This window comes from Enhydra lutris, unplaced genomic scaffold (genome assembly GCF_002288905.1).
Source record: "Enhydra lutris kenyoni isolate GAN:26980312 unplaced genomic scaffold, ASM228890v2 scaffoldscaffold76, whole genome shotgun sequence".
Classification (NCBI taxonomy): Eukaryota; Metazoa; Chordata; class Mammalia; order Carnivora; family Mustelidae; genus Enhydra; species Enhydra lutris.
Genome location: NW_019154160.1, coordinates 4,076,794 through 4,103,349, shown reverse-complemented (window position 1 = coordinate 4,103,349; position 26,556 = coordinate 4,076,794). Strand labels below are relative to the sequence as shown.

The following is a 26,556-nucleotide window of genomic DNA, read 5'->3' as shown; positions in this document are numbered from 1 at the left end:
AACATTCTGGACTATGCCAGAGATGTGTGACAGAAAAGGACCTTATCTGATGGAAGGGCCCATTAAGAAAGTCAATGTATGAGAAAGGATTTAAAAAAAAAAAAAGACAGCTGGAAATAACCACCATAGTTTTTCAAGATCATTTACACATCTTTTTAATTAGATTAGCTTTACAAGCAACTTGAGAGCTCCTTCATAACGAAACACCACTTTTCAAATTACATGACTTCACCATCTATCTGTGTATGAATCCTGAAATTCCTTGCCTGCTGTTGATAAAGGTCTGTGTTTTACAGCTGGTTAATGTGTTGAAAAACAGCATTAGAGGCTTCATCTTTAACCAGGATTAAACACATAGAGGCCACAAGTAGTTTTAAATAGAGTCCTGCTTGGTGACAAGTTAAGGTCCCACTAACATGAAATGAACAGATTTTAAGTGGATACTAAAGAAATGGCTACACCGGATTTCTTGATCCTTTCACAATGATCTCCAAGAAATTAGATACAATTTTCTGAAAAATACCGATTTTAAGACCTGTCTGGAAAGCACACGCACAGAGAGTAGAATCTGACACTTTGCACAACTGCAGACATACACACGCGAATGACCCTGGGGCTCCCAGAAGCAAGGCTGCTGCAGGACCACCCTGATGACCACATGAATCCCCTCAACAGAACACAATCTCTACTAGACCTAAAAACGACAGCGCTTCCAAGTGGCGGCCTAGCGCAGCGCGCCGCAGACCAGATGGCAGAGACAACCCGCACTCCCAGGTCCGGCCGGCAGAGGCACTTACTACAGAGATGTCACATGGCATTATCTGGAACACAGAGAGGAAGGGGAACAAAACCGAACAAGGGCAAGGAAAAACAACAATAAACTCATTTTCTCCCGCATGTTCCTAAGTGAGTTCACAATACTGAAACCTTTCATCCCACCCTAAGTCTATACTGTCAGTTTCACTAAACAACCTTTTTTCATGTTTTACATGAACAACAGCAATCTTTTAATAAAAATTACTGAGCTTTCCATAGAAAAGGTCTCTAATTGAATACAAACTATACAGATGCTAAAACTGTCATGAGTTGAAATATACAAAGTATTTCTGTGCACACATTTTGGCAAAGATCAAGGGTAGACATAGAAAACTGAAGTGGGCAAGGTCTGACCCATAATTCATGTTAAATATGGATCCCACCCTTTGGCCTCTGCTAAAGACTGGCCCAGGAAAACGAAGTCTTGGATGTCCATCCCAGTTCATCCATCAAAAAACAGAAGTCTGGGAGGCCTTGTGTGTTATTGTAATAGTCCCTTTTTTTTTCTGAAAAGTAAAGAAAAGTCACAAAACAGAATAATAAAATTACCTGGTTTTCCACTTCTTTTGTATTTTTAAGCTAAACATCCAGCTACTGACAAAGAGGCGAAAATCACGTCATGCCTGGGGAAGGCCTGCCCTGGCTCGGGGCAGAGGATTCACTAACATCTGGTCTGCGCTAACACCGCCCAGCCCTCGTGCTCCGTCCCCGCTGATGCTAGCCAACAGAAGCCGGGTTCTCCACCGCAGATCACGTGCGTCGCAGGAGTGGGAAGAAAACGTTAACAGCAAAACGGGAAGTCCGATCAACTTGACGGGAAGCAAAAGGAAAAGTCTTAGGAAGGGGACGTCACCTATTACATCTATAGGATAGACCTGAAAAGCATGAGAGAGCCCTTTGTCTTGGGAACTTGATGCTGAGGACAAACTCAAGTTCATTTAGTGCCAGTCACTTTAGTCTTTTAAAAATACTAACTTAAAAGAATAAAACCTGGGTATTTTTCCGTATAAAACATGAACTGAAAGTTATTGGTAGTAAACAGTGATGGTTTTACTGTTAACGTTTCGTTACGAACAATGTCAAAAACACAACAGCAGCAATCTTTTAAGAGCTCAAATTAGTGTAAAAGACAGGACTACAAAACAATCTGAGTTTTCAGTTGGCGATTAAAGTGCTCCTTTTCTTACGGTAAGTAAAAAGGAAAGGAAAGGAATCATCAGTCACTGGCAACAATCATGATAAGAGGTCTTTTTTAGGGCAAAATTTAATAGTTCGAACAAGTTTACAAAAATAGATCGATGCTATTTGGGGGAGTAATACTGTACTTTTTTCTCAATTCAGTTTTGATGTATTGTACCTGATCATACAAAAATTACTTCAAATTCAAACGACTATATAAAAAAGGGAGAGATGAAATGAACTCATCTAAATGACAGATCTGGCAAAATATAAGAATGAAAAACTTCTACCTAGGGCACTTATTTCACGTCCAGATGTCACCCCCATTTTCAGCCGGTAGCTTGTATCCTTCCCATGAGCAATCACAGGTTTGGAAAGTCATGCAGTACAGAGTCACAGTCACAGTCTTCTTTCTGAGGCAACACGACCAAGTTGTTTCTGTTTCCTTATTAAAATGCCAACTGGTTGTCTATTTTTCTTTATCCCATTTATTCGTATTCACAAGTTAACGAAGAGCGTCAACAATTCTTGTAGGTGGAGTGGGGTTTGCTGGACTGAAGGCTCTATAAGACGTCTTTACTGATGGAATCAGAAGGCTTATTGAGTTCAACCCTCACACCTTTTTCACCTGCGAGGTTAAAAAAAAAAAAAAGTCATTCATTCATTCCTTCATTCCTTCATTCATTCAGCACCAGAGAGCTTCTGTTTTTCTGTTGCTGCTTCCCACTGAGCTCCTACCAGTGCGCACAACGCCACAGCTTTGCAAACATACATCATCTGAAAACTATCAGACTTACTACCTTGCAGCATTGTTATAATGAACGCGTTACTCTGAACTGGTAAACCCTCACGGGGGAAAGCCATTCTCTACAGAGATAATAATTTTATCTCCTTTTTACTTAAAAAGCAATTTGAATTGCTATAAAATAGCAGTGTGTTCAGCGTCACTGAAAGCACACCACTAGGGTTCTGCCACAAATAATAACTTTAAAAATACATAGAAAAAGCAATGCACATCCAATTTTATAATTTTACAAAAGGATGATGTGGGATTATCAATGGCTCATGAAAATACAGCACATCAGTAATGTGAGGACGGAGCAGACTTTTGGAGATATAAGATAGGGTTGAAGAAAAGAGGGAAGTGCTCCATCTGATGGAAAACTAAGACCCCCTGCTCTCAGGAGACAGTTGGTGGTGGGGGTTGGGGGGATGGGGCTGGCATCCTGAAGGATCTTCAGATTCGGTTCGAGCGTGTTGATCTACGGACACCACCGCTGGCAGGGATGGCCTCGACGTGCTTGGCTACCTTATGATTTCGGCATTTCAATTCGTCTCCTTTGTATTCACTTTCTTCACGTCCACATTCAACGTGGAAGACCCGGATATTCTCTAGAGAGTGTACGTTTAACAGGGAAAGGGTATTTACTGACTTCCTTCTAACGGGAGAGTGAGAGAAGTCAGATGGCATTACCACGAGCTGGGCAGCCGGTGACTGGGAAGGGTAATCACAGAAAAACTCAGCTTGTACTTGAATCATTTTCTCAGGTTTCTGGCCTCAAACTTTCCTCATCTTCGGACAGTGTTGGTTAAAGAGAACAAGGAAGATGACTTGAGAGAAGTCTCCCTTTTACATCAGGGAACTAAGGAATCTGACAAAAATAAGGGGCAAGCCTTCGTGGAGTTAATAAAGACCGTGCGTGCACTCAGGGACAGCAGCGCGGGACTGTGGGCTGCCCGCCTTACGGTTGACCCTGGCCCCAAATAACGTTTACCTGTTAGATATTTTACTTTAGCTCGTGCTCTCTCATCTGCATCAAAATACCAAACAGTTATTGCGTACCTAAAAGAAAATTTAGAATAGGGTAAGAACGATCACACTGGGGGAAAAAAAGAGTGGTATGCTCTTGCAATGGTCTATGACAACGTGTAACGCCAAAACAATGCCTCGACCGAATGTTATCAGAGGAACACCGAGCTCAGCGGCGACCCACCTCTCCAGGAACCTCGCCGTTCAAGAGCGCAGCGGAGAACCAGAAGTAGCTAAAACAGATGTTGCGAAGTCGAGTTTTGGGGGCTCTTCTTACTACCGGCTTAACCTACTTGATTATTGTTGCGGGTCCACGGCAGATCAGAAACAGACAGTAAGAAGGGCAAAGAATGGCCCCGACAGGAAAAGCACAGCATCACTAGCGAAAGTTCTCAAAAAAGAGAAGAGAAGCAGAAGAGGAGCCACGGCCTGGGGCCCTGTGGCAGAAGGGACGGCTCCCAGTTCCAGCAGCTTCTGAGGACACCACAGTAGGACAGCGAAGACTAACAGTGGGTGTTTATAATTTTATAATCTGGTGTCATCAAGATAGAGGTAAATTATGCTAAGAGTTTTGGGGATTTTTATCAAAATAATTTTACACTGTGTTTTGACATGTGAAGTTTATTTAGCTAAAATTAATTCCTCCGAAAATTTCACTTGTTTGGAATAGCTAGTTCCCCAAATAGAGGAAGAATCTCTGGTTTATTAAATGCTACAAAGCACACTGTGACACCTCCTGGTCCCAATAATGGGGAAAGTGTTCACACACTGTAGGAAGCAGAAACGCACTACACGTGGGGACTGCTCAGCAGAACACAACAGTCACAGCATCTTAACTAGGGCTGGGCGGGGACCCGGGGGGGGCATCAGTGACCGAATGAAGAGCCCGTGCGTGTGACAGACCTGCACCAGGTAACGTATCTGAAGGAAAGAGTCAAATGCAGACTGGAGGCAGAGTCTGGGAGTCTGGGCCAACGGGGAAAGGCAGATCACTCAGCTGCTGAGTGACCAGGCTGAGGTCCGAGTCTGGCGTCCTGACTTCCAGATTCTGCTCCCTCCACGTAGCCTCCTCTATCTTCCCAGGTGGCCTTGGGAAGGGAAAAGGGCACAGACAGATAATTTTCTCTCTTTTTGCCCATGCCCCAAACTTCCAGTTACTTAGTAATTAGAGTCTTGAACAACCTTGACCTTTGTCCCAGGGCTTCCCTAACTGCCATACTCCTTGCTTCTGGTCATTCTGGGCCCCGCTGAGCTCCCGTCTTCACGATGACACCTGGGCCATCTACGCCATCTATTCCGATTAACACCATTTTCTCCCTCCTTGAGTTCTGTAGTATGTACCCTCCACAACTGTCTGACATTTACTACTTAAAAATGTTTGTCATTTCTTCATTTAGAAATGATACAGGCAGACCATACTCAAGACTCCTTAAAAGGGAAGGTTCCTGGAGCAGCTTCTTGGTCAAAAGGGTTGAAGCAGCAGCACAGGCAGAGATGGGCACTGGGAAGCCAGGAGAGATGGGGGATTTAGGACAGCACATCGTGTGATGGGACAGGATGGTTTCCATTCATGGCTTCTTAGGATCTCCAGCCACAAATTACTCAGCTTGCTGCTCACTATGTGAATTAGGGTTAGGGCAACACAGCTCAGAAGGAGGCAAGTTAAAAAGGAGTGCCTGGCTGGCTCAGCTGGTGGAGTGTGCGACCCTTCATCTTGGGGGTCATGAGTTTGAGCCCCATGTTGGGTGGAAGGAAGGGAAAGAGAAAAGAAAGAAAAGGAGAGAAAAGGAAAGGAAACAAAAGAGAAGGAAAGGGAAGGGAAAGGGAAAGGAAGCAGCAAGAAAAAAAGGTGATCAAGTTTTGGAATTGGAACCTCATTAGGCTGGCCCATGCCTGATACCGCCGGGAAAAGCCAGCTCTTCTCCCGGTGTGACTACAGCTCGGCCCCTTCTCACCAGACCCAACCACTGCTGGCCAGTAACTCACAAGATTCAGAGTCCCTTCTACAGTGAAAAACAGGTATTTGCAAAATAGTGCAATTTTTCTACAAATATTTGTAACAATGTCTACAACATCTTCTATTTTAAGAGTCTTAACATTTCAAAGTAGAAAGTGTCAAAAGTATAATAAGGCTCATAGATACTTATTATTAAAGCTACTGGGTTATTTTTCTCACATGAACTCCCACACATGGCAACCTTTCTTCTCCTCTCTTCATTTCTACTCTCCAGGTGCCTCTTATTTTTCTGCTTTGTTTAATTTTTCAACATCTTCCCTCTCATTTTCCTCCCTTTGAAAAGCTGTCCTTTTCTTTCTCTATCGAGCCTTTCTGTCCCCCAAGTAAGTCCTCTCACAGAATCAGAACAGATTATAGGTAGAGATGCACAAAATAATGAGACAGGATAGAGAGAGGAGAGGGCCTGTACTTCAATTTCTTACCCCAAATGGAAGTGGTTACACAAAGAAAGTCACAAACATTAAGCACTAACCGAGAATAAGTAGTAAATAAAATTATTCAATTTTAAAAAGTCACGACTGAATAAAGAACAGAAGATGCTCACTAGAAAACTCTCAAGTACATCCTGTCCATCCCCTCCGCTCCTACCACAGTCTTTACCAACTTTTTCTTAAAAGGAATACTACACCTTGTAGAATATGCTGGTTGTACTTCGTGAGGGTTGCGACGGTCAGACCAGAAAAACAGCAGTCTATCAAATTTGGGTTCAATGTCAGCAAACTGGGCTTTGCCTTCTGGAAAAATTCGAAGTATACCTCCACTTACCTATGGAAAAGAGCCCAGTATGTAAGTATGAGAGCAAGAACGCTACCAAATGAAATTTAGGGAGGGAAAAAAAGACCATTTCAGAATTAAAACTCTTAGCTGGATTATTCGTAAAATAAAAGGTATGAAGAGAAGCTGAGATTCCAAGTACACTCACTGATAAAAGGAAAAATTCAATTCTTGTTTTAGGGATTTCTGTAAATACCGATGAAACAGATGAGTATTATCTGAATTCAAAAGGCTTAAAATGACACTGGAAAAAAGTTTTAAAAACTAGCACATGTCTTTTATGTAGGTATGTTTATGATGTGCTTAATTAGCCTATTCTTTTAAAATGTGTCCATTTCAAATTATCTTGAAGTGGTGATGTCAACTCAGCAGTTTATTGTGTTTCAGGGTTCAACAGTAGTAAGACAGCAACAAGTTTAATACCTCTTATTTGAAGAATTCAACCAGGGACACGTGCACACCTGGCTGGATCAGTCAGTTAAGCATCTGTCTTGGGCTCAGGTCATGATCCCAGGATCCCGGGATTGAGTCCCGCATCGGGCTCCCTGCTCCGGGGGGAGCTTGCTTCTCCTTCTCCCTCTGCCCCTCTCTCTGACTCTCATGAATAAATAAAAATCTTTTTAAATAAATAAGGAATTCAACTACATCAGTAGAAGGTGTCATCACTTATTGTCACCACCATCATCACTGTGGTCATTACCAGAGATTACAGGTCTCCCTTTCTAGCCTGGGCCTGACACACTGATGGCCACCTGTGTACAGAATGGGATTCCATCCAGAAATGATAATTACCATTTACCTATCTATCTGGGATTAGATGGACTCACCTATTAATTCCTAGTGTTCTAGGACCTGAGGGGGACCCCGGGTACAGAGTAGGGAGTAATGTACACAGACGTCATCCTCCTGATAATTAGTCTGGGGGGAGTGAGAGTGAGGCACAACCCACCTGCAACTGAGGAGCTCTTTACCCTTGAAGAACTAACTCCTAAGCAGGTAGATGCTCGAACTGAAAGGAACTTTCATACTTAATCTACACACCATGGACGCTGACCCTAGAATGTCTAGCCAGACAAGCTGTTCATCAGGCTCATCTTTAAGTTAAATTCAAAGTACCCGAACCTTCCTCAGGTTCTGTTCAGACTGATTCCCACGGCACTCATGCAAACATCTAAAGAATCTCTAGACTGTGACCAAGAACACATCCTTTTCTTCCCCCTGACCGCTGACTGCAGGCACGGGGAGTATCACAGTGATCTGCTGCAAATGTTTAAAGAGATAATTAAAGCTTCCAATCTTCCTCTGACCCCTGAAGCAGATGTCCTCCCGCCCCCTCATGCAGTCGGTCTCATAGCAATCTGTCCTGTGCTGGGCAGAACCACTTATCAGTCGGTCACTGTTCATCTACTGCTAGCTTTCCTCTGCTAGATCCCAGGCTCTGTGAAAGCTACTGTATTTCTCTTCCATCTCCAGCACCCAGAACGGTATCTGGCACACTGCACACATTCCTGTAATCTTGCAAAGAAGTTTTCAGTTCTACCTACAAAAATACTGGGGAGTTTTCTCAGCTCAGGCACTAATTTAAAAACTATATTATTAATGACCTTGGCTGGGTCAGATCAAAACTAGAAAGAACCTAACAAAATACAGAAGTTAGGAGTTGCTCAAACATTTTTAGCTTTCAAGATATTCACAAAATTGGGGAAAAAACAAATTTTGAAGTTTTAACTAAAGTTACACCAATCTGTTTTGTCTATTGGGCTCAAGGTGAATGACCAGATCTATGTTTCTATTTTAAACTTTGAAAACTAGACTGGAAAAAACAAAATTTACTTAGCAATAAAACTTACCTCCCTTTTCAACTCGGACTGAGGAGAATCTTTAAATCTGTATGACACAGAAAGATTACTGAGCCCTGTGAGCATATCCTACATTTTAGGACAGGACTAGGTTTTTACATATTTAAGACTTGGTGGTTTTCCCTCCTGTGTATATGTTTGTGTGTTGGGGGGAAGTGTTTTAAAGGTTATTTGATTTTTAAAACTTGCCCTGGCTACCCAGGTACGTTCATGCTGTGAAAATCCACTGAGCTATACAATGTGTTCACTTTTCTATTTGAATTTCTTGCTCCAATAAAAGTAAATAAGGATTTCTAAAAATCAACCAAACATTAGTTTAGACAACCTCCAAAGTAATATAAAAGCATGACATACTTCTGAAGTTTCAATCATTTAAACTCAAGTGAAACTCAGGCCAATATTAAGGAAATAAACATTTAAAATAAGAGAAAATTAAATGGATACTCTAATTGGTTTTAAAGGATTTGTCAGTATTGATAAACTTCAAGTTTTTTCCCACAGTCAGAAAAAGAAGGAATCCTGCCTCCAATATTCGACTCTGCAATCCAATGCCAGATAACATCTGTGCAAGAGGAGTAAGCAGGAAATAATCCGCCAACAGCTATTTATACATAATCTCTCTCAGAAGCCATGATTAAACAGTTATTCTCAGCAGAGTTTTTTGTAAAAGCTATTAAAAGGTATATATTTTAATGAAATCCACTGTGGTAACAGTTAAATTCTGGGGAGCACCTGGCTGGCTCAGTTGGTGGAACGTGTGACTCTTGACCCCGGAGTCATGAGTTCGAGCCCCACGCTGGGCGTAGAGCTTACTTAAAAAACAAAACAAAACAGCAACAAACAAAAAAAGTTAAATTTTGTATGCATGCCTCAGTATCTGAAAAAAAGGGAATCCACTTTTTGAGATAACATAATGTTTCAAGTTATAAAGATACCCTCCTAAGACCCAAAACCGAAACAAATCTAAGAAAATTTTAACTATTCCATGTGTTAAAGTAAAGACAGTCTCCCTAAGAAGAGTATGAGTCTTAACAGCTTCGGGAAAAAAAAAATAAATGGTCAATGAAGTTGCATACCTTGGCATCCCAGTCTTGATTAAGATAATATATACACGTCACACATCTTCCATCTCCATTTGGATTATCAACATGACGCACATAACCCGTTCCATTGCCAGGATAACAAGCAACCATGGCCTGTAATAATAACGATGGGGATTTTAAAAGTCTATACATTTATGACTAAAAAGGCAAAACACCTTATAAAAGAAATCTCTGATTTTGGCTAATCTTACACTTAAATTCTTCTAAATAAAGATCATATTTTGTAGATAAGAAAGGGCCAAGATAGCCTATGTTGAAACTTATGAAGAACACACAGGTAGGCCGGTAAATAACCCAAGGCCTGGTGAGGTCCGCTTCACGGTGACGGGAAAAACCGACATGAGAGGGAATCGGAGGCCAGAAGGATCGCAGGACACACTTCCAGGATCTTTATTCATACTGATGATCGAGATCAAGTGAGTTTTTGTTCCGCTCCACGGGAGACTTCTATCCTCCCTGGGCTGACGGCAGACAGAACACCGGCATGACTGTATGACAGCCAAACACCTCATCTAACAGTCTCTGAATTTTGAAGGTCAACTCCAAACAGTCACTCATTCAATGTCAGTGATTAAAGAAAAGGCCAAGTGACAAATTAGCATGGAACTAACTCCTCTTCAAACCAGAAAGTCATTTTTTGCTCACATTGTAACAAGACGTAGTTCAGAAGATTGATGGGTATTAATAAGCATGAAGACGGAAAAAAGGTCCAAGATAAGCACCAGAACTCACATGTTCTAGGACTGTAGTACATAATAATCGACTGAAATCAGAAAGCATGGTTACACAGAAAAAAAAACCTCAGGAATTATGAAGAAAACTAAAACAAAGATGGTCAAGGTTATCACTTATTCTGAAATCTTTTATTTCATGTTTCTTCAGGTATATAATTTCTTCATGTATTGAAGTCAACTGATCAGTACTGTCAATGAATTAGTACAAAGCTATCAAACAGTAATGAAATTACATTATTTAACATTATATTACATTATTAATTACATTATTTAACATAAAAGGCAAATACTAATTTGTAAAACTCATATTCAACTGATTAGGGAATAGGTAACTCGGTGTTCCATCTCTAAGAGACTAGGAAGCGTTTTAAAACTGAAAGCTTAAAAAGACTTACATGCTTTCTCTTGGGACTTAAGGTTGTTAATAATAGGCAGAAGAACATGGGTTTGTGGATTTAATAATACTCAATAAAAGAAAAACTCAAACAATTTCCCTGTCACCAGCTGCTAATGGTATAGCACATGCAAAAGACCCTGAACAGGAACTATAAGAAGATACCTGCTTAACAGTGCAATTAATCCACCTGTGATTAATAAAGACAATTATCGTAAATCACATGATACATTCTTATCCACGAAAAGGATGGAAAAACAAAAAAACAAAAACCAAAAAACCCAACCCAAATTCTTTCCTAAAGTGGTCTCATCTCAAAAAAGTTCACTCAAGCCTCTCCAACTATCTGGTAACCTCAGTGTCTCTTGTGCAAAGAACAAGGGGGGAAAATCTTCCTTCGTCCAGCCACCCTACCCATCCCACAGCAAACACCTCCTGAGCACCAGCTGTGTATCTGCGAGGCCCTGGTGGGAGGAGAGGGGAGCGGTGACTACAGTGATGAACAGAACGGAGTCCCTTGCTTTCATTCATTAGGGAACCTAGTGTGCTGAAATAACCAGTCAACAAACATGTGTAATATACTGTTAGGTAGTTATCTTTTCATAAAGTTGAAGGATATGGAGAACAGGATGATTTCTAGAACAGCAGTAAAGGAAGACCTATGTGAGGGGCTCACATCTGAGCACAGACTTCAATGAAGGGAGTGGCAAGTCGTGTAAGTATCTGTGGGGTCAGCATTGCCAGCTGAGGGAAAAGGAGAGCAAAGGCAGAAGTGGCTGGGCCGAGTGGAAAACCACAGCAGGCCAGTAGGCCTAGGAGAGCAAAGGCAAACTATGGTGGGCTCAGCAAGCCATGGTCAGGACTTTGGATTCTGTTCTAAAAGTGACAGGAAGCCAACGGAAGAGATGTCTGATTGATGTTTTAAGAAGGTCAGTTTCAGTTCTGTATGAATAAAAACTAACAAGTGCAATGACCTCCGTATCACCCACTACCTAGTATTTTTCAGATGCTGTTTGCCACACACTATTTTAAGTAATCTGTGTCTACTAACTCATCTGGCACAACCACATGAGGTAAATTAGTATCATCATCCCCATCTTTATTCAACTGATAAGGAAACTGAGGTCCTGGGGGCGCCTGGGTGGCTCAGTCGGTTAAGCGTCTGCCTTTGGCTCAGGTCATGATCTCAGGGTCCTGGGATCGAGTCCCACATCGGGCTCCCTGCTCAGCGGGGAGCCTGCTTCCCCATCTCCCTCTGCCCACCCACCCAGCCCCCTCGTGTTGTCTCTCTCTCTCAAATAAAAAAATAAAATCTTAAAAAAAAAAAAAAAAAAAAAAAAGGGACTGAGGCCCAGAAAGGCCAATTAGTGCTCTCGGTGTCTAGACAGTAAAGCAGGTAGGAATGCAGGCAATGTACCTTCAGAACCCACACAGCTAGCCGCTACTGCAGACTGTGGGCAGGAAGGAGAGCGAGAAGGCGGCTAGCTGGCTACTGCAGCTTCTGGGAGAGAAACCAAAAGAAGGCCTGCCCAGGGTGACAAAGTGGGGTGAATTCTGAAGGCAGAAAACCAATGGGATCCACTAATGGATCAGAAGTGGACTGGAAGAAGAGTCAAGGACAGCTCTGAGGGTCTCTCCCACGGAATGGAATGCATGGAGTTAGGGCTTTCCAGAAATGGAAATATGAGTGGAGGAGTGGTTTTAATAACACGCATCCTGGAGGAAGGAGTTTCTCAGCAATGCTGATGACACCCTAGAACAGAACCAAGCTGCAGACATCAGGTTTATGCCTCAACATGGGAGCCGGCTGTATCGGTCACTTCTAACCTGCCTTCCCTGGAGCCCTTGGGGTACGGGGAGGTACCCGGGGGTGGCGACCGGTGGAGGGCTGCAGTGAAGACAAGCAGATTCTGCCCCAGCCTTCAACTAGGGCAGCATTCATCTGCATGCTGGGACATAGATGAGAGGGCAGCAAGGCAGGAGTAGGAGTCCTAGAACCTGGACAGACAAGCCCCTCCAGCCGTACAAGGAGAGACTACAGGAGAAGGACAGAGCCTAAGCACACCCAGAAAAACCACGCTATCACAGAAAATCTGAGACCTGGGGGGCCACACTCCTCGATAGATGTTCTGGGGAAGGACAAGCCCTGTAGGAAACCTGCAAGGGTCTGGAAGGGTCGTGAGTTTATGCAAACAACTGCACGGCCCAATAATGACCTAGTGACACTGCGTTTAGTAACTGATGCATGCACCGAGACTCTTCCCCATTGGGACTGTAGCAAACAGAAACAGGTATATCTCTCGGAACGGGGACTAAGGAATGCACTTGGGATGAGTCCCGGGGGACGTACGGAAGTGCTGAGTCACCACTATATAGCACATCTGAAACTGAGGTAACCCTATGTGTTAACTAACTGAAATTAAAATTAAAACTTAAAAAAAAGGGGGGGGGCATTTCTCTAAGTCTCATGAAATCTGGCAGCTACGAAGATTACAACCAGTATTCATACTTAAACAGTTATCCTTAGCTATGATCTGCATCATCAAAATTTAAAGTTCCTTAAATGTAACATAGCTTTTCCAGTTTTGAAATAACATTCATGTTCTGTTTCTTAACTGGTAATTTTGTTTTCCTGGTGTCTTTTACATATATGTGCATGACGAAAATTCTGATGTTGCTGTTCCAGTATTGCTTGCCTTTTATATGCAACTAACATACTCTTATACACAATACTTTCAGTAAATTCAGTTTATTTTCTATTAATTTCTTGGTAAAGCAACCAATAACCACTCATTCTCTACTCATAAGGTGTGCTCAAACACCTTATTAGTCTAGATGTCGTGGACAGCGTTAAAAAATACTTATGGCATTGACAGGAACTTAAATAAAAAGTCTTAAAAACGTGGAAAAATATATCTACGGCATACCTATGATATCACCCTACAACAAGGGCTGTTACGGTATCTATCTGAAAGGACCTAAATGGAAGAGAGAAAAGAGAGGAGAAAAAGATGAAAGAAAAGAGGAAAGTGGGCACACACAAAACGAATGATGAACTGAGTAGTATAAATAATAAAAAGAATTTGGAAAAATGTTGGGTAAAATAAAATAAGGGGACGAGGCTTTGAGGTACATATAAGACCTAAGGTTATCTTTAAAGGATAGATGTGATTTGATACAGGTGAAGAGAAGAAAAGCAAAGTGTCTGAAGATTACAAATACGCCGTTAAGGGACAGTGGGGTCGCTTTTAAGAAGGCAGCTTCTTGGGGCGCCTGGGTGGCTCAGTGGGTTAAGCCTCTGCTTTCAGCTCAGGTCACGATCTCAGGGTCCTGGGATCGAGCCCCGCATCGGGCTCTCTGCTCAGCAGTGAGCCTGCTTCCCCCTCTCTCTGCCTGCCTCTCTGCCTACTTGTGATCTCTCTGTCAAATGAATGAATAAAATCTTTAAAAAAAAAAAAAAAAGAAGGCAGCTTCTTTATTCTAGGATTTATGTGGAAGATATTATAGAGCACACTGCTTGGGTCTGCATGTGGATATCCCCCCAGATTCACAAGCTGAAATCCTAACCCTCAAGACGATGGCAACAGGAGGGGCCTTTGAGAGGTGCGAAGGGAACAATGGTGGAGCCCGCAGGACTGGGATGAGTGTCTTGTAAGACACTCTGCAGGGATCCCTGCCCCTTCTAACCCTGGAAGACAGTGGGAAGTCGATGGCCATGAATCAGGAAGAAGGCCCTCACCAAAGGTGACCAGCGTGGTGGCCTTAATCTTGGACTTTTCAGCCTCCAGCACCGTGAGCAAATAAACTTCTGTGGTTTATGAGCTACCCAATCTGCGGTTTTTTTCGTTGCTGTTTTAAAAGCAGCCCAAATGGACTAAGACACACCTATAAAGGATAAAACTGTTCCAACAGATTTTCGTCAGATGTACCGATTCTAAGGCTAAGGAAAGGCACTAGTGTCTATCAAGAAAAATTAAAATGAGACTTAATATTAAGTTATTAAGGACTGAAGTGATACTCCAGGGCTGTCCTGTCCTTTCTCAGGAGAAGCAGGACAAGGAAGGACTCTGTACTCCTATAAGGTCTGGGGTAGAGGACAGCAAAGAATCTAGGCATTTCCTTGAAAAAGAAACAATGCAATTGCTCCTTTACAATTCTGCGGTATGTTCCTAATCTGCCATCTCTTTGAGATGCCAGCTTTAAATATTTCCATTTCCCACTGGGAAAAAGCCTATTTCAACATAAGCAAAACAATTAAATACTATTTTTTCCTTTTTGATATGAAAATATACATGATTGAGGATGTTCTTAAGATAAGAAACACCATAAATTTGTTTTTCACTCTGAGAATAAAAGGAAGGAAGAGGTTTGTGATACCACTTTGGAATCTGAAGACATTTATTTCTGGCATTGGAAGACTTGTATTCAGTGTGAAGCTGAACCAGGAAACTTTAAAAAAATTTTTCCTTTTTGAACAGAATTATTTTAAAACAGTGATTCAAACCTACAAGAACGAAAATTTTATGGGCTATCAAAGCAGTATTTTCCCTGAATGAGGGGAAATGGTGTACTATCTGAAAATTTATCCTATTAAAATGTACTTCCTAGGGGCGTCTGGGTGGCTCAGTCTAAGTGAAGGGTCAGACTCCTTTTTTTTTTTTTTTTTTTTTTAAGATTTTATTCATTTATGTGACAGAGAGAGAGAGAGATCACAAGTAGGCAGAGAGGCAGGCAGAGAGAGGGGGAAACAGGCTCCCCGCCGAGCAGAGAGCCCGATGCAAGGCTCGATCCCAGGACCCTGGGATCATGACCTGAGCTGAAGGCAGAGGCTTAACCCACTGAGCCACCCAGGTGCCCTGCACCTGACCTTTGAAGCTTCTTCCCCAACTATCCCGAAAGCACGCCCACCCACCACTACTGCTGCCTCTGGGTTACATACATCTATCTGTCTCAAATATGAGGAAAAAGAGGTCACCAAAGGAAGTGAACTAAGAATAGGCTGGTATTTACTGTAAGAGCAACCAAATTTTAAAACTGCAGACTTCAATTATACCTGTTTAGGTAACACTCATTTCCAAAAAAATACAATTAAAAACTTTATAAAAAGTCATGTATTTTGTTCATTAGGACGGGATGGGTAATGGAGGAGTTCAATCTAGGTACATTAAAAATTTTACATCTCAACTTAGTTGCTAAACTTTAATATTATCAATAAATATCCCACCATAAATGCCTCAGACTGTGTGTTTTGGGAGATACATTTTTCAAACCCATGTCATGACAAAAATGAAACTCACATTGATAAACAGTATTCGGCAATAAGGACAGGGACAGTTTCTCTTGGTTCAGACCTCTAGTCCACGCAAGGCAACGAAGCCTGTTCAGAGATCAGCACTGCCTGAATGAACTAATTCCAAGTAGAAAGAGAAGACTGTGAGGAGGCCCTGAGAAAGTACCATGACATCACAGCCAAGTTTATGGATGAAGCCGTATTTGAATGAAGCGGAAAGGAAGTATGTAAGCTGGAGAGAGGGTATTTCAAACAGAATGAATTATGTAAAGCAAGTTCTAAATGCGAGAAAATACAGAACCATTTGGTGACAAGGAATATTCAAGATTTGCTAATAAGCACAGAGTTCTTGAGAAGGGGGAAGAAAACTGAAAAGGTGAGAGGGGTCAGCCTGGGGACACACCTGAGTGCCTTCTTATTCTACAGGGAGAGGAAAGCCAGCACTGTGGGGCAAGGGAGCAACATGATCAGAACTGTGGGTCAAGACACAGGGACAAGAGGGACGGAAGAAGCCTTTGGGAAACGGGGCAGAAAAAAACAAGACCTCGAAAAGATCAGACAGAACCCAAGTGTTACAGACAAAGGCAGCAGTCTGATGTAGGGGAGGGGCTTTGGGAATGGTTGAGAAAGAGGAGCAGGAGCTGAGTGGAATGGGGGGGGGTCATGGCCATGAGATAAGAGAGGGGACTTGGTAAGTGCTTTCACAGTTGGGACGGGGGATGTGGCTGAACCGAAGATAGTTTCTGAGAGTCTGTGTCTGGTTGAGAGTAACAGACCATTAACGGAAGCAGGGAGCACGGGCTGGGGGAGGCCAGTTAATTTTTGGACATTTTGGACATCTGCCATGCTGGTGGACCCTCTGGGTGGAGATGTTCAAGGGCGGTTGGAAACGCAAGTCATGGCTGGAGATCTTCACATGGGATAGCAGGAGTCATGTGGCTGCTAGAGACTGCCAAACACCAGAGTGTAGGGAGAGAAGAGACCAGAGGATAGGTTCTTAGGGAACAAACTCATTTAGAATAAAAATGGATTAAACTTTGCTTTCCTGATCACAGCAAAAACAGCTTAATAACCAGGCAAAAGCTGACTAATCGTAAACGATAAATACACAGTACAAAACCACAGGACCACAAGGGCATTCAGGTTGTTTCTGTAAAATGTTTTAAGAAACTTCTTGCCATTATAAATAACATCGCAATCAACAACAGTTCTGTTGATGTGTCACTGTAAACATCCTCAAGGCCTCCCTAAAATTAAATTCCTACAAGTGAAATTATAAGTCTTTAAATGTTTTTATTGCCGCAATGTTCTCCTGAATGGTTCTATTAGCTGATACTCCCGCCAGCCTGCAGGAGTAGACACATCCTTCCCACTCACTTGCTATCCTGGCTGAATCTTATTCTTCTAAAAACTGTGCAATTTGATAGGTAAAAATCTGTATCACTATTTTAGTTACATCTCAGTTTGTGAAAGCAAACATTTTTCGTATTTTTATTGGCCATTTAGTTCTTATTAACTGCTTACTCACATCCTTTACTCACTTTCCTCTCGGGCTGGTCATCCCTTTTCTACCGATTTTTAAGAGCTCCTCAGCTACTAGCCTTCCATCCTGTGACATGACAGCAATTTCAACATTTTTACTGCACTCCTACAGAATATTTTAATACAATATAGTTATTTGTGCAGGAAGACAGAGTATAACCATATCAATTATTAACATAAACTAAAGTTTTAAAAAGTCCAAGAGACTTTCTGACTATATTCATAGGAATGTGAAAAATGCAGGGAAAAAAAAGCAAAGATAATAAATAGCATTGTTCCAAATTATTCCCCAAGTGGCTCAGGAATGATGGACTGTTTTAACACCACACACACTACCTTCCTTACTGGGCCCTCATTCTAGCCCAAGAGAAAAGAACTTCTATATACATTTGAAAATCAACTTGCTTAAGGGCAAAGCTTCCAAGAGGCAATGTGATCTAGAGATGTATAATGATGCCTTATTAACTCTCCCTTTTAGGAACTGCAGTTACATACTTTATAAATTAGGAAGCCATCTGGTGAAGCTGTTTCTATTTGAGCTGTCTAAGCCCTGCTGTCAGAACAGAGACCTATAATTTGCTAACCTCGGTTCCAATCTCACCAGCTACACACAACCCTTCCCCGGGCTCCTAAGTGGGGCTCTGTATTTATGCCACTCACCGTCCCCTGCCCCCGCCCGCCCCCACTAACCACAAACTTGAGGAGGAGGACAGAGCAACCTCTCTCCCATGAGGAGGCTGGGGATCCCAGGCAGGCCTCAGCTTGATCCCCACCCAGGGAGTGTCGTGGTTTCATTCGAGCCCATGCCAGGAGGTATCAGTGGTAAGACACATACTCAGACAGCTAGGGTAAACCTGTTATGTTATTAATACAGCTCCCTGGCGGAGTATGCAATTTAGCATTAAAAGAGAAACAAAAAGAGAACAAACAAAATACTCAGCTGTTTCACATTACAAATATCTGCTTCAGCACTTCCCTCGGCCTCCTGAGCCGGCACTGCACTCAGCATGGGGATACAGATCCTTCAACACCTGTTTCGATCCCAGAGTCCAGAAGAGAGGCGTGATTTTAAACTCTTCTTTATACATTATTATACTATATACATTATTTATTTATATTATTTAAATTATTATATACATATTATATTATTTATTATCTTTATACATTATTTATTTATACATTATTTCAGCACAGATTATAATGCATATTTACTTATTTTAAATGGACTGGAGGGCATAGATTAGAGGTTCCTGACATGCCTCCTGGAGCAGGAGGTTAACATCTGCAAAACCCCTATGGAGATACACAATCACTAGTTAATGCTGAAGCTGCTGTTAAAAAATCTCACTCCAGGGGTGTCTGGGTGGCTCAGTCGGTTAAGTGTCTGCCTTTGGCTCAAGCCATGATCCTGGTGGCCCCGTGCTCTTGCTCTTGCTTGCTCTCTCTCAAATGAAAAACAAGCAAACAAAAATCTTAAAAAACCAAGCAAACCAAAAAAAAACCCAACCCTCACTCCAGTGGGATAAGCCCAGTTTTCTCTTCTCTGCTCAAATCCAGAGGGTATGGTAGCTTACCTAACAGATACCAGAAATGACTATAGTAGCAAAGAGTGGTGTTCAGGATATGTGGTTTGGCTACAGGTTATCACAAAGGGGACCGCTGCTCCTGCGTGAGCACATGTATACGACTCTAATGAACCCTGTGGCATATATACTTTGGAATGCACCCCAGGCCTCGGAATTCTTGCTGGTTCTGTAATTAGTTCCCTATCAGGGAATTTTGTTGTCTGATCCCAACGAGGTTAAACTGAATCCTACAACCAGATCAGCACTTCTGCCTGGAATAAAACTCTCAGAAAAGGTACCTGCTAGAGTTCCTAAAAGAATGGGGAGGAGGGACTTTATCCAGTTTAGAAAAGTTTGTAAGACTATGTTTGCGCTGGGGCACCTGGGTGGCTCAGTGGGTTAAAGCCTCTGCCTTAGGCTCAGGTCATGATCCCAGGGTCCTGGGATCGAGCCCCACATCGGGCTCTCTGCTCGGCAGGGAGCCTGCTTCCTCCTCTCTCTCTGTCTGCCTCTCTGCCTACTTGTGATCTCTGTCAAATAAAAACAAAACAAAACAAAACAAAAACTATGTTTGCGCTTACTGGCTAATACATGTTTGTATGTGTGGCAGAGCTCCAGCTGAGTTCTGCTTTTCCAGTAATGTGCCTTTTGAAGATTTTATTTATGTGACAGAGGGAGACACAGCGAGAGAGGGAACGCAAGCAGGGGAGTGGGAGAGGGAGAAGCAGGCTTCCTGCTGAGCGGGGGAGCCTGATGTGCCCTAGTAACGTGCCTTTTGAAAGTCAGGTTTGGGGACAGTAGATCCGTCATCCTCACTTCCCTATACCTTGCAAACATGCGTAGTATCTCTCAAAAAGAACCTACTACTCAAACAACTGCAAGCTGGGTCATAACAGGTGGAATCCTGCAAAAGCATCCAGGCCAATGGGGTAAACACAATAGTCGCACTCACACAAGGTACCCAGACAGCCAAGATGATGAATGCTCTCACGGGAACCGGTGTCAGAAAAGACTATGCGGTCAGAGTGACAGAGGAACACGATTTTGAAGGATAAAAATACAAGTTTTCCAGAGTAGGGGAAGATTCCCAGGAAAGGGAACAGAACAGCTGCAAAAAGCAAGAACAGACATGGCACCCCAAGAGAAATGCCAATGGGTAAACAGTGTTGTAAGAGGAAGTGTGCAGTGCAGAGCAGCTGGAGACGGGGCAGAAAAGATAGGCAGGGACAGGGCAGAAAGGCTCTTACTGACTTGCTGGGAAGCTTTGTTTCATAAGCTCGTGTAACCAAATGTGTTTGGCAAGAATCACTTGGTGATATATGACACCCAACCCCTCCACCTGAAATCATCATGTAGTGGTACAGGATGAGACCTGGGATCTCGGAATTTTAAACAAACACTCCAAAGATTCGGAGTAGCAGAGGGCCAAACCAAGTATCGGTAGCAAAATAACCCAATTTCGATCTTACCAACGTCACTTGGGCTACTGGTAGGGAACAGATGGGATGGCATGGATCAGGGGTTACCAGCAGGTGAGAGATGAGAGCTTGAATGGAGGGGAGTGGGACTGCTGGGGACAGGGCAGCCGCAGCAAAGTTAAGAATGTGAAAGACAGATTTGGTGGTGGTGAGACAGAAGCCAGAACTCATTGAACAACGAAACAACAACAACAACCAGGGCATCTGGCTGGCTCGGTCACAAGAGCGGGCAACCCTTGATCTCAGAGTCATGAGTTTGAGCCCCATGCTGGGGGTAGAGTTTACTTAAAAAATAAAGAAACAACTACCACAATTTAAAATATATCCACTATTTGTTTACTGAGCGAATATTTTCCAAGCACCTACTATATGCCAGGCACTGTTCTAGACCTTGGGGATACAACAACGGACAGAACAAAAAAGTGACTGCCTTTAGGCAATACATATTCTAGTAGGAAAAATGACAAACTAATTACATCAGCATCGAGTATAAAATATAGTCTGTTAGAAGATCAACACTACAAGAAAAAACAACAGGAGTGGGGAATACAAGGCTGGGGCATAATTATCAATAGGGCTGTCAGGTCAACCTCATTGAGAAGTTGACATCTGAGAAAATGTTAAGAGATGAGGAAGTGAATGTTCCACGCACACCTTGCACCTGACATGTCTGAGGAAAAGGAAGGTCAGTGTGGCCAGAGAGGAAAGCAAAGCAGGGGAGACTGGGAGATAACATCAGAGAGGCAAGGGTTGGGGACACAGATCACATAGGGTTTCAAGGACTACTGTAAAGACGAAGCAGAAGGGGAAGTCACTGGCGGGTTTTGAGTAGTCAGGCTGCCATGTAGAGCAGAGACCGGCAAACTACAGCCAACAGTCCTTGGAAGTAATGTGTTATTGGAACACTCCTTCGTTTACATTTTGTATGGCTGTCGTCACGTTATAACAGCAGATCTGAGCGGCCATGATAGAGACTGTGTGGTCCTAAAATGTTTACCACTTGGCCCTCGGCAAAAAATGTTTGCTGACCCCTGGTGCAGAAAACGGAGAGAAGGTAGCAGGAGTGGAAGACTAGTGAGAAGGCTACTGTACTACATCAGGTCAGGTGAGGGACAATGACTGCTTGGGCCACGGTGGTAAGAAGTGACTGGATGAATAAGCAGGACTTCCAGAAAGACTGGGCTGTGAGAGGTTGACTCTTAAGATTCTGGCTTGAGAATCTGGAAAACTATAATTACTGTAAACAGATGAAGACAACAGGTGAGGATGGGGGGGATGTGGGAGATCAGAGGTTCGGTTCTGAACACGTTCACTGAGGGTACATGTAAAGCACTGTTGTAGGAAGGCAGTCCCTGCTTTTAAAAGAACTTACATTCCAGTGGGACAGAAAGGAAAACTAGTAATTTCAACACAACTAACAGTAAAAAGGACCAAGGCAGGCATGGGATACCATTCCATTGCAGGGGAAGTTGGGGTCAGAGAAAGCTTCTTTAAAAATGGGCCTTGAAAGAAGAATATGAATTAGCCAGGCAAAAGAGGTCAGGGAGACTATTCCAGGAAAAGAAAAAGCCACAGACGAAGACAACAGACAGCACGGTGTGCGCGCCCCGGTCCCGTGTGCAACTGCAAGTGAGGGGCCCGAAGCACCGGCAAGGAGCGTGACGATGCTATCCAAGGCCACCCCCTTGGAAATTTAGTGTTCCCTGATAATCAACTTGGACTTTATCTCAGGGGTAAGGGGGAGCCACGGAAGAGTTTTGAGCAGGGAAGTGACTTATCAACTCTAAGTTCTCACTCCCTTGAGCGGGTGACTGCGAGGCACGGTGCTGCAGCACAGCTAGAAGTCACGAGCCTGCTTTTCTTCCTGGAGCTGGAAAACCACAGCTATTTCCTTTTGTGGGGTACTCTCCAAAGGAATGTTTGTGTTTTGTTCTTAATTAGATATTCTTGATGCATAATCAATGCAACAATAATAAAGAATGGATTTTTTAAAAATTTCCCAAAATGAATGGGGCGCCTGGGTGGCTCAGGGTGTTAAAAGCCTCTGCCTTCGGCTCAGGTCATGGTCCCAGGGTCCTGGGATCAAGCCCCGCATTGGGCTCTCTGCTCCACGGGGAGTCTGCTTTCTCCTCTCTCTCTGTCTGCCTCTCTGCCTATTACTTGTGAGCTCTGTCTGTCAAATAAATAAATAAAATCTTTAAAAAAACAAAAAAAGAAAAGAAAAAATTTCCCAAAATGAATGAACGCACTCAAATGAAGTGCTTCAAAGTGTCAACTTGGCCCTAGCCCTACTGCTGGGAGAGAGATTCAGTAATTACTAATACGCTTCTTTCAGTTTAGGACTTAAATGGGCACAGAATGGGGACTCCTTCTTAGCTAAAAAGACTGGTCATGAAAAACACACAAATCAGACCCTTAAGAAATCGGTAAGTCCAATAATGAACTGAGCTTTTCACTAATAACAGTAATGATAATGATGATAATAATAACAGCATAACTCCCTTTGCGGACAGATAACCAGACACTTCTGGAACGTGTCTGTGGTGTGACCAACAGAGATTCCAGCCACCGCCCTTGTAGGAGCATGGATTTATTTTATGGGACTTTAGTTTACAGAACTTGCACCTGGGGCAGCTCACTTCAGTCCTGCCACCCCCGCCCCCCGAGTGATGCGGTGAAGTCCCGTCTCCATTTTACCAGCAGTGCCGTAGAGCGCTCTCCGCAGAGCCTTCACACTACTGCACAGACGTACAGTTCCTGCAAGCACCAGATCTGGTCCCAGAAAACAATGATGGCCCTGTTCCAAAGAAAATTAACTTCTACTCTGCCTTTACCACTCTGAACAAGTTAAATGTTCATTGCTTTCTCCTGAATTACTTATAAACCACCATACCTAGACACCCTTGTAATATTTATTTTCTGGGTTTCCCCCATCAGATTTTGGACTCCTACAGAACACGAAGCAGATCTTATTAATCTGTGGCCAAATACAGGTGCTCATACCTCTGTTGAGTCAATCAATTAATGATTAACGGTAGAGAGAAAAGGGAGAGTAACTTCGACAACTTTAATATGATTTATTATTTTTTCTTCTGCCATCAGCTGTGCCAAGTGGCTTTCTCAGCAGTGCCCAGGGTGAGCACCTGAAGACCATCGTGAAAAGACATCATTTGCACTTTAATACAAAATGCAAGTTGAGTTTTACCATCTTCTGCTAAAAGTTGACAGGATGACCAAAATAATACACATACACTATGCACGTGTGTGTGTGTGTGTGTACATACGCACAGAGGCGTAGTTACTAAATTACGCCAACAGACTGGTTTTCGTTCAGTACCACATGGCTTTATTTTGGGGCTAGGCACAGCTTATCTTTAAGAATGTTCAAGTAGGGGGACGCCTGGGTGGCTCAGTGGGTTAAGCCACTGCCTTCGGCTCAGGTCATGATCCTGGGGTCCTAGGATCGAGTCCCGCATCGGGCTCCTTGCTCGGCAGGGAGCCTGCTTCCTCCTCTCTCTCTGCCTGTCTCTCTGCCTGCTTGTGTGTACTCTCTCTCTGACAAATAAATAAAAAAAATCTTTAAAAAAAAAAAATTAAATAAATAAATAAATAAATAAATAAAAAGAATGTTCAAGTAGGGGGTGCCTGGGTGGCCCAGTGGGTTAAAGCCTCGGCCTTCAGCTCAGGTCATGATCTCAGGGTCCTGGGATCGAGCCCCACATCAGGTTCTCTGCTCGGCGGGGAGCCTGCTTCCTGCACCCCCTGCCTGCCTCTCTGCCTACTTGTGATCTCTGTCAAATAAACAAATAAAATCTTAAAAAAAAAAGTTCAAGTCGGGGAGCGTGGCGGGCTCAGTCAGTAGAGCATGTGACTCTTGATCTCAGGGCTGTCTGTTCAAGCCCCACGTGGGGTGTAGAGCCTACTTTAAAAAAGGATGTTTCGCCAAAGGCAAGGGAAGCAAGGGCAAAAATGAACTATTGGGATTTCATCAAGATCAAAAGCTTTTGCACAGCAAAGGAAACGGTTAACAAAGCCAAAAGACAACTGACAGAATGGGAGAAGATATTTGCAAACGACATAGCAGATAAAGGGCTAGTGTCCAAAATCTATAAAGAACTTAGCAAACCCAACACCCAAGGAACAAATAATCCAATCAAGAAATGGGCAGAGGACATGAACAGACATTTCTGCAAAGAAGACATCCAGATGGCCAACAGACACATGAAAAAGTACTCCACATCACTCGGCATCAGGGAAATACAAATCAAAACCACAATGAGATATCACTTCACACCAGTCAGAATGGCTAAAATTAACAAGTCAGGAAATGACAGATGCTGGCGAGGATGCGGAGAAAGGGGAACCCTCCTACACTGTTGGTGGGAATGCAAGCTGGTGCAACCACTCTGGAAAACAGCATGGAGGTTCCTCAAAAAGTTGAAAATAGAACTACCCTATGACCCAGCAATCGCACTGCTGGGTATTTACCCTAAAGATACAAACGTAGTGATCCGAAGGGGCACGTGCACCAGAATGTTTATAGCAGCAATGTCCATAATAGCCAAACTATGGAAAGAACCTAGATGTCCATCAACAGATGAATGGATAAAGAAGATGTGGTATATATACACAATGGAATACTATGCAGCCATCAAAAGAAATGAAATCTTGCCATTTGCGACGACGTGGATGGAACTAGAGGGTATCGTGCTTAGTGAAATAAGTCAATCGGAGGAGGACAACTATCATATGATCTCCCCGATATGAGGAAGTGGAGATGCAACGTGGGGGGTTGGGAGGGTAGGAGAAGAATAAATGAAACAAGATGGGATCGGGAGGGAGACAAACCATAAGTGACTCTTAATCTCACAAAACAAACTGAGGGTTGATGGGGGGAGAGGGGTCGGGAGAGGGGGATGGGGTTATGGACATTGGGGAGGGTATGTGCTATGGTGAGTGCTGGGAAGTGTGCAAACCTGGAGATTCACAGACTTGTACCCCTGGGGATAAAAATACATTATATGTTTATAAAAAAAATAAAGATGAAAAGAAAAAATAAAAAAATAAAATAAAAAAATAAAAAAGGATGTTCAAGTGTACCTAGTGAATGGTTGAGGAAGAGAATCTAAACAGAATACAAGATTTCCATAACAAGCATTAAGCAGTTAAGTTCTCTAAGCTTTCACCCCTCGGACTTGTAGACATCTTGCCAGGAACCGGGAACCTCCAGTGTTTGTCTTGAGCCCACGTCCCCACAGCCTATCAGAACAAGCGTCCGTACCAGTCTGCTGCTTCTCCCCAGCTCTTCCGAGCCACAGGCTTCTTTGGGCCCCAGTTTTCTGCTGGCCCAGGCTTAGTCTTTCCATCACAATGTTTACTGAATCCTCTTAAAACCTCATCTACCCTGCTCATCGGATCAACATTACGTGTCAGTCCGCTACAGGTCAAGTCCCACAGACTATCATTCAATATTATGTCTAAACAGGCTGTTTCTTCTTATTATGTTCTGTTAGCCAGCATACAGTACATTATTAATTCCGATGTGGTGCTCAGTGACTCATCAGTTGCATATAACACCCAGGGCTCAGCACAGCACGTGCCCCCCCTTAATACCCATCACCCAGTTACTCCATCCTCCACCCCCTCCCTTTTGTAACCCTCAGTTTACTTCCCGGAGCCCAGACGCTCTCATGCTTTGTCTCCCTGATTTCTTCCCATTCAGTTTTTCCCTCCTTTCCCCTGCGGTCCTCCACATTATTCCTAATGTTCCACACATGAGTGCAACCATAAGGTAACTGTCTTTCTCTGCTTGACTGATTTCACTCAGCGTAATAAATGTGCTGTTGATAGGAGAGGAAGTTGTGTTTTGGTTCTAGGTGGGGCCCAGGGACTCTCTAAGCAGAGCGACTCACCGGCCGTAAGATAGTAACTGAGGACGGCCGCTCTAAGGACAGGAATTTGAAGAGAATGTTGCAAGTCTTAAGGTGAAGTATTA

At 43.1% G+C, this 26,556-nt stretch overlaps 1 protein-coding gene across 3 annotated transcripts in view; it reads right to left on the bottom strand.

The window, feature by feature from the left end:
• Positions 1 to 2,062: 2,062 nt before the first annotated feature.
• LOC111160510 (egl-9 family hypoxia inducible factor 1) overlaps positions 2,063 to 26,556 on the bottom strand; it is a 61,214-nt gene continuing 36,720 nt past the window's right edge. Inside the window, exons 2-5 of one of the 3 annotated variants that reach the window (XM_022523657.1) lie at positions 9,532 to 9,651; positions 6,451 to 6,587; positions 3,771 to 3,838; positions 2,063 to 2,623 (exon numbers count right to left, since the gene is read on the bottom strand). In XM_022523657.1, the coding sequence (XP_022379365.1) occupies positions 2,559 to 2,623; positions 3,771 to 3,838; positions 6,451 to 6,587; positions 9,532 to 9,651 (390 nt within the window). In that variant the 3' untranslated portion in view covers positions 2,063 to 2,558. Of the gene's footprint in view, positions 2,624 to 2,699; positions 3,839 to 6,450; positions 6,588 to 9,531; positions 9,652 to 26,556 lie in introns of those variants that run through there. The other 2 variants (XM_022523658.1, XM_022523656.1) reach the window with 2 other exon arrangements.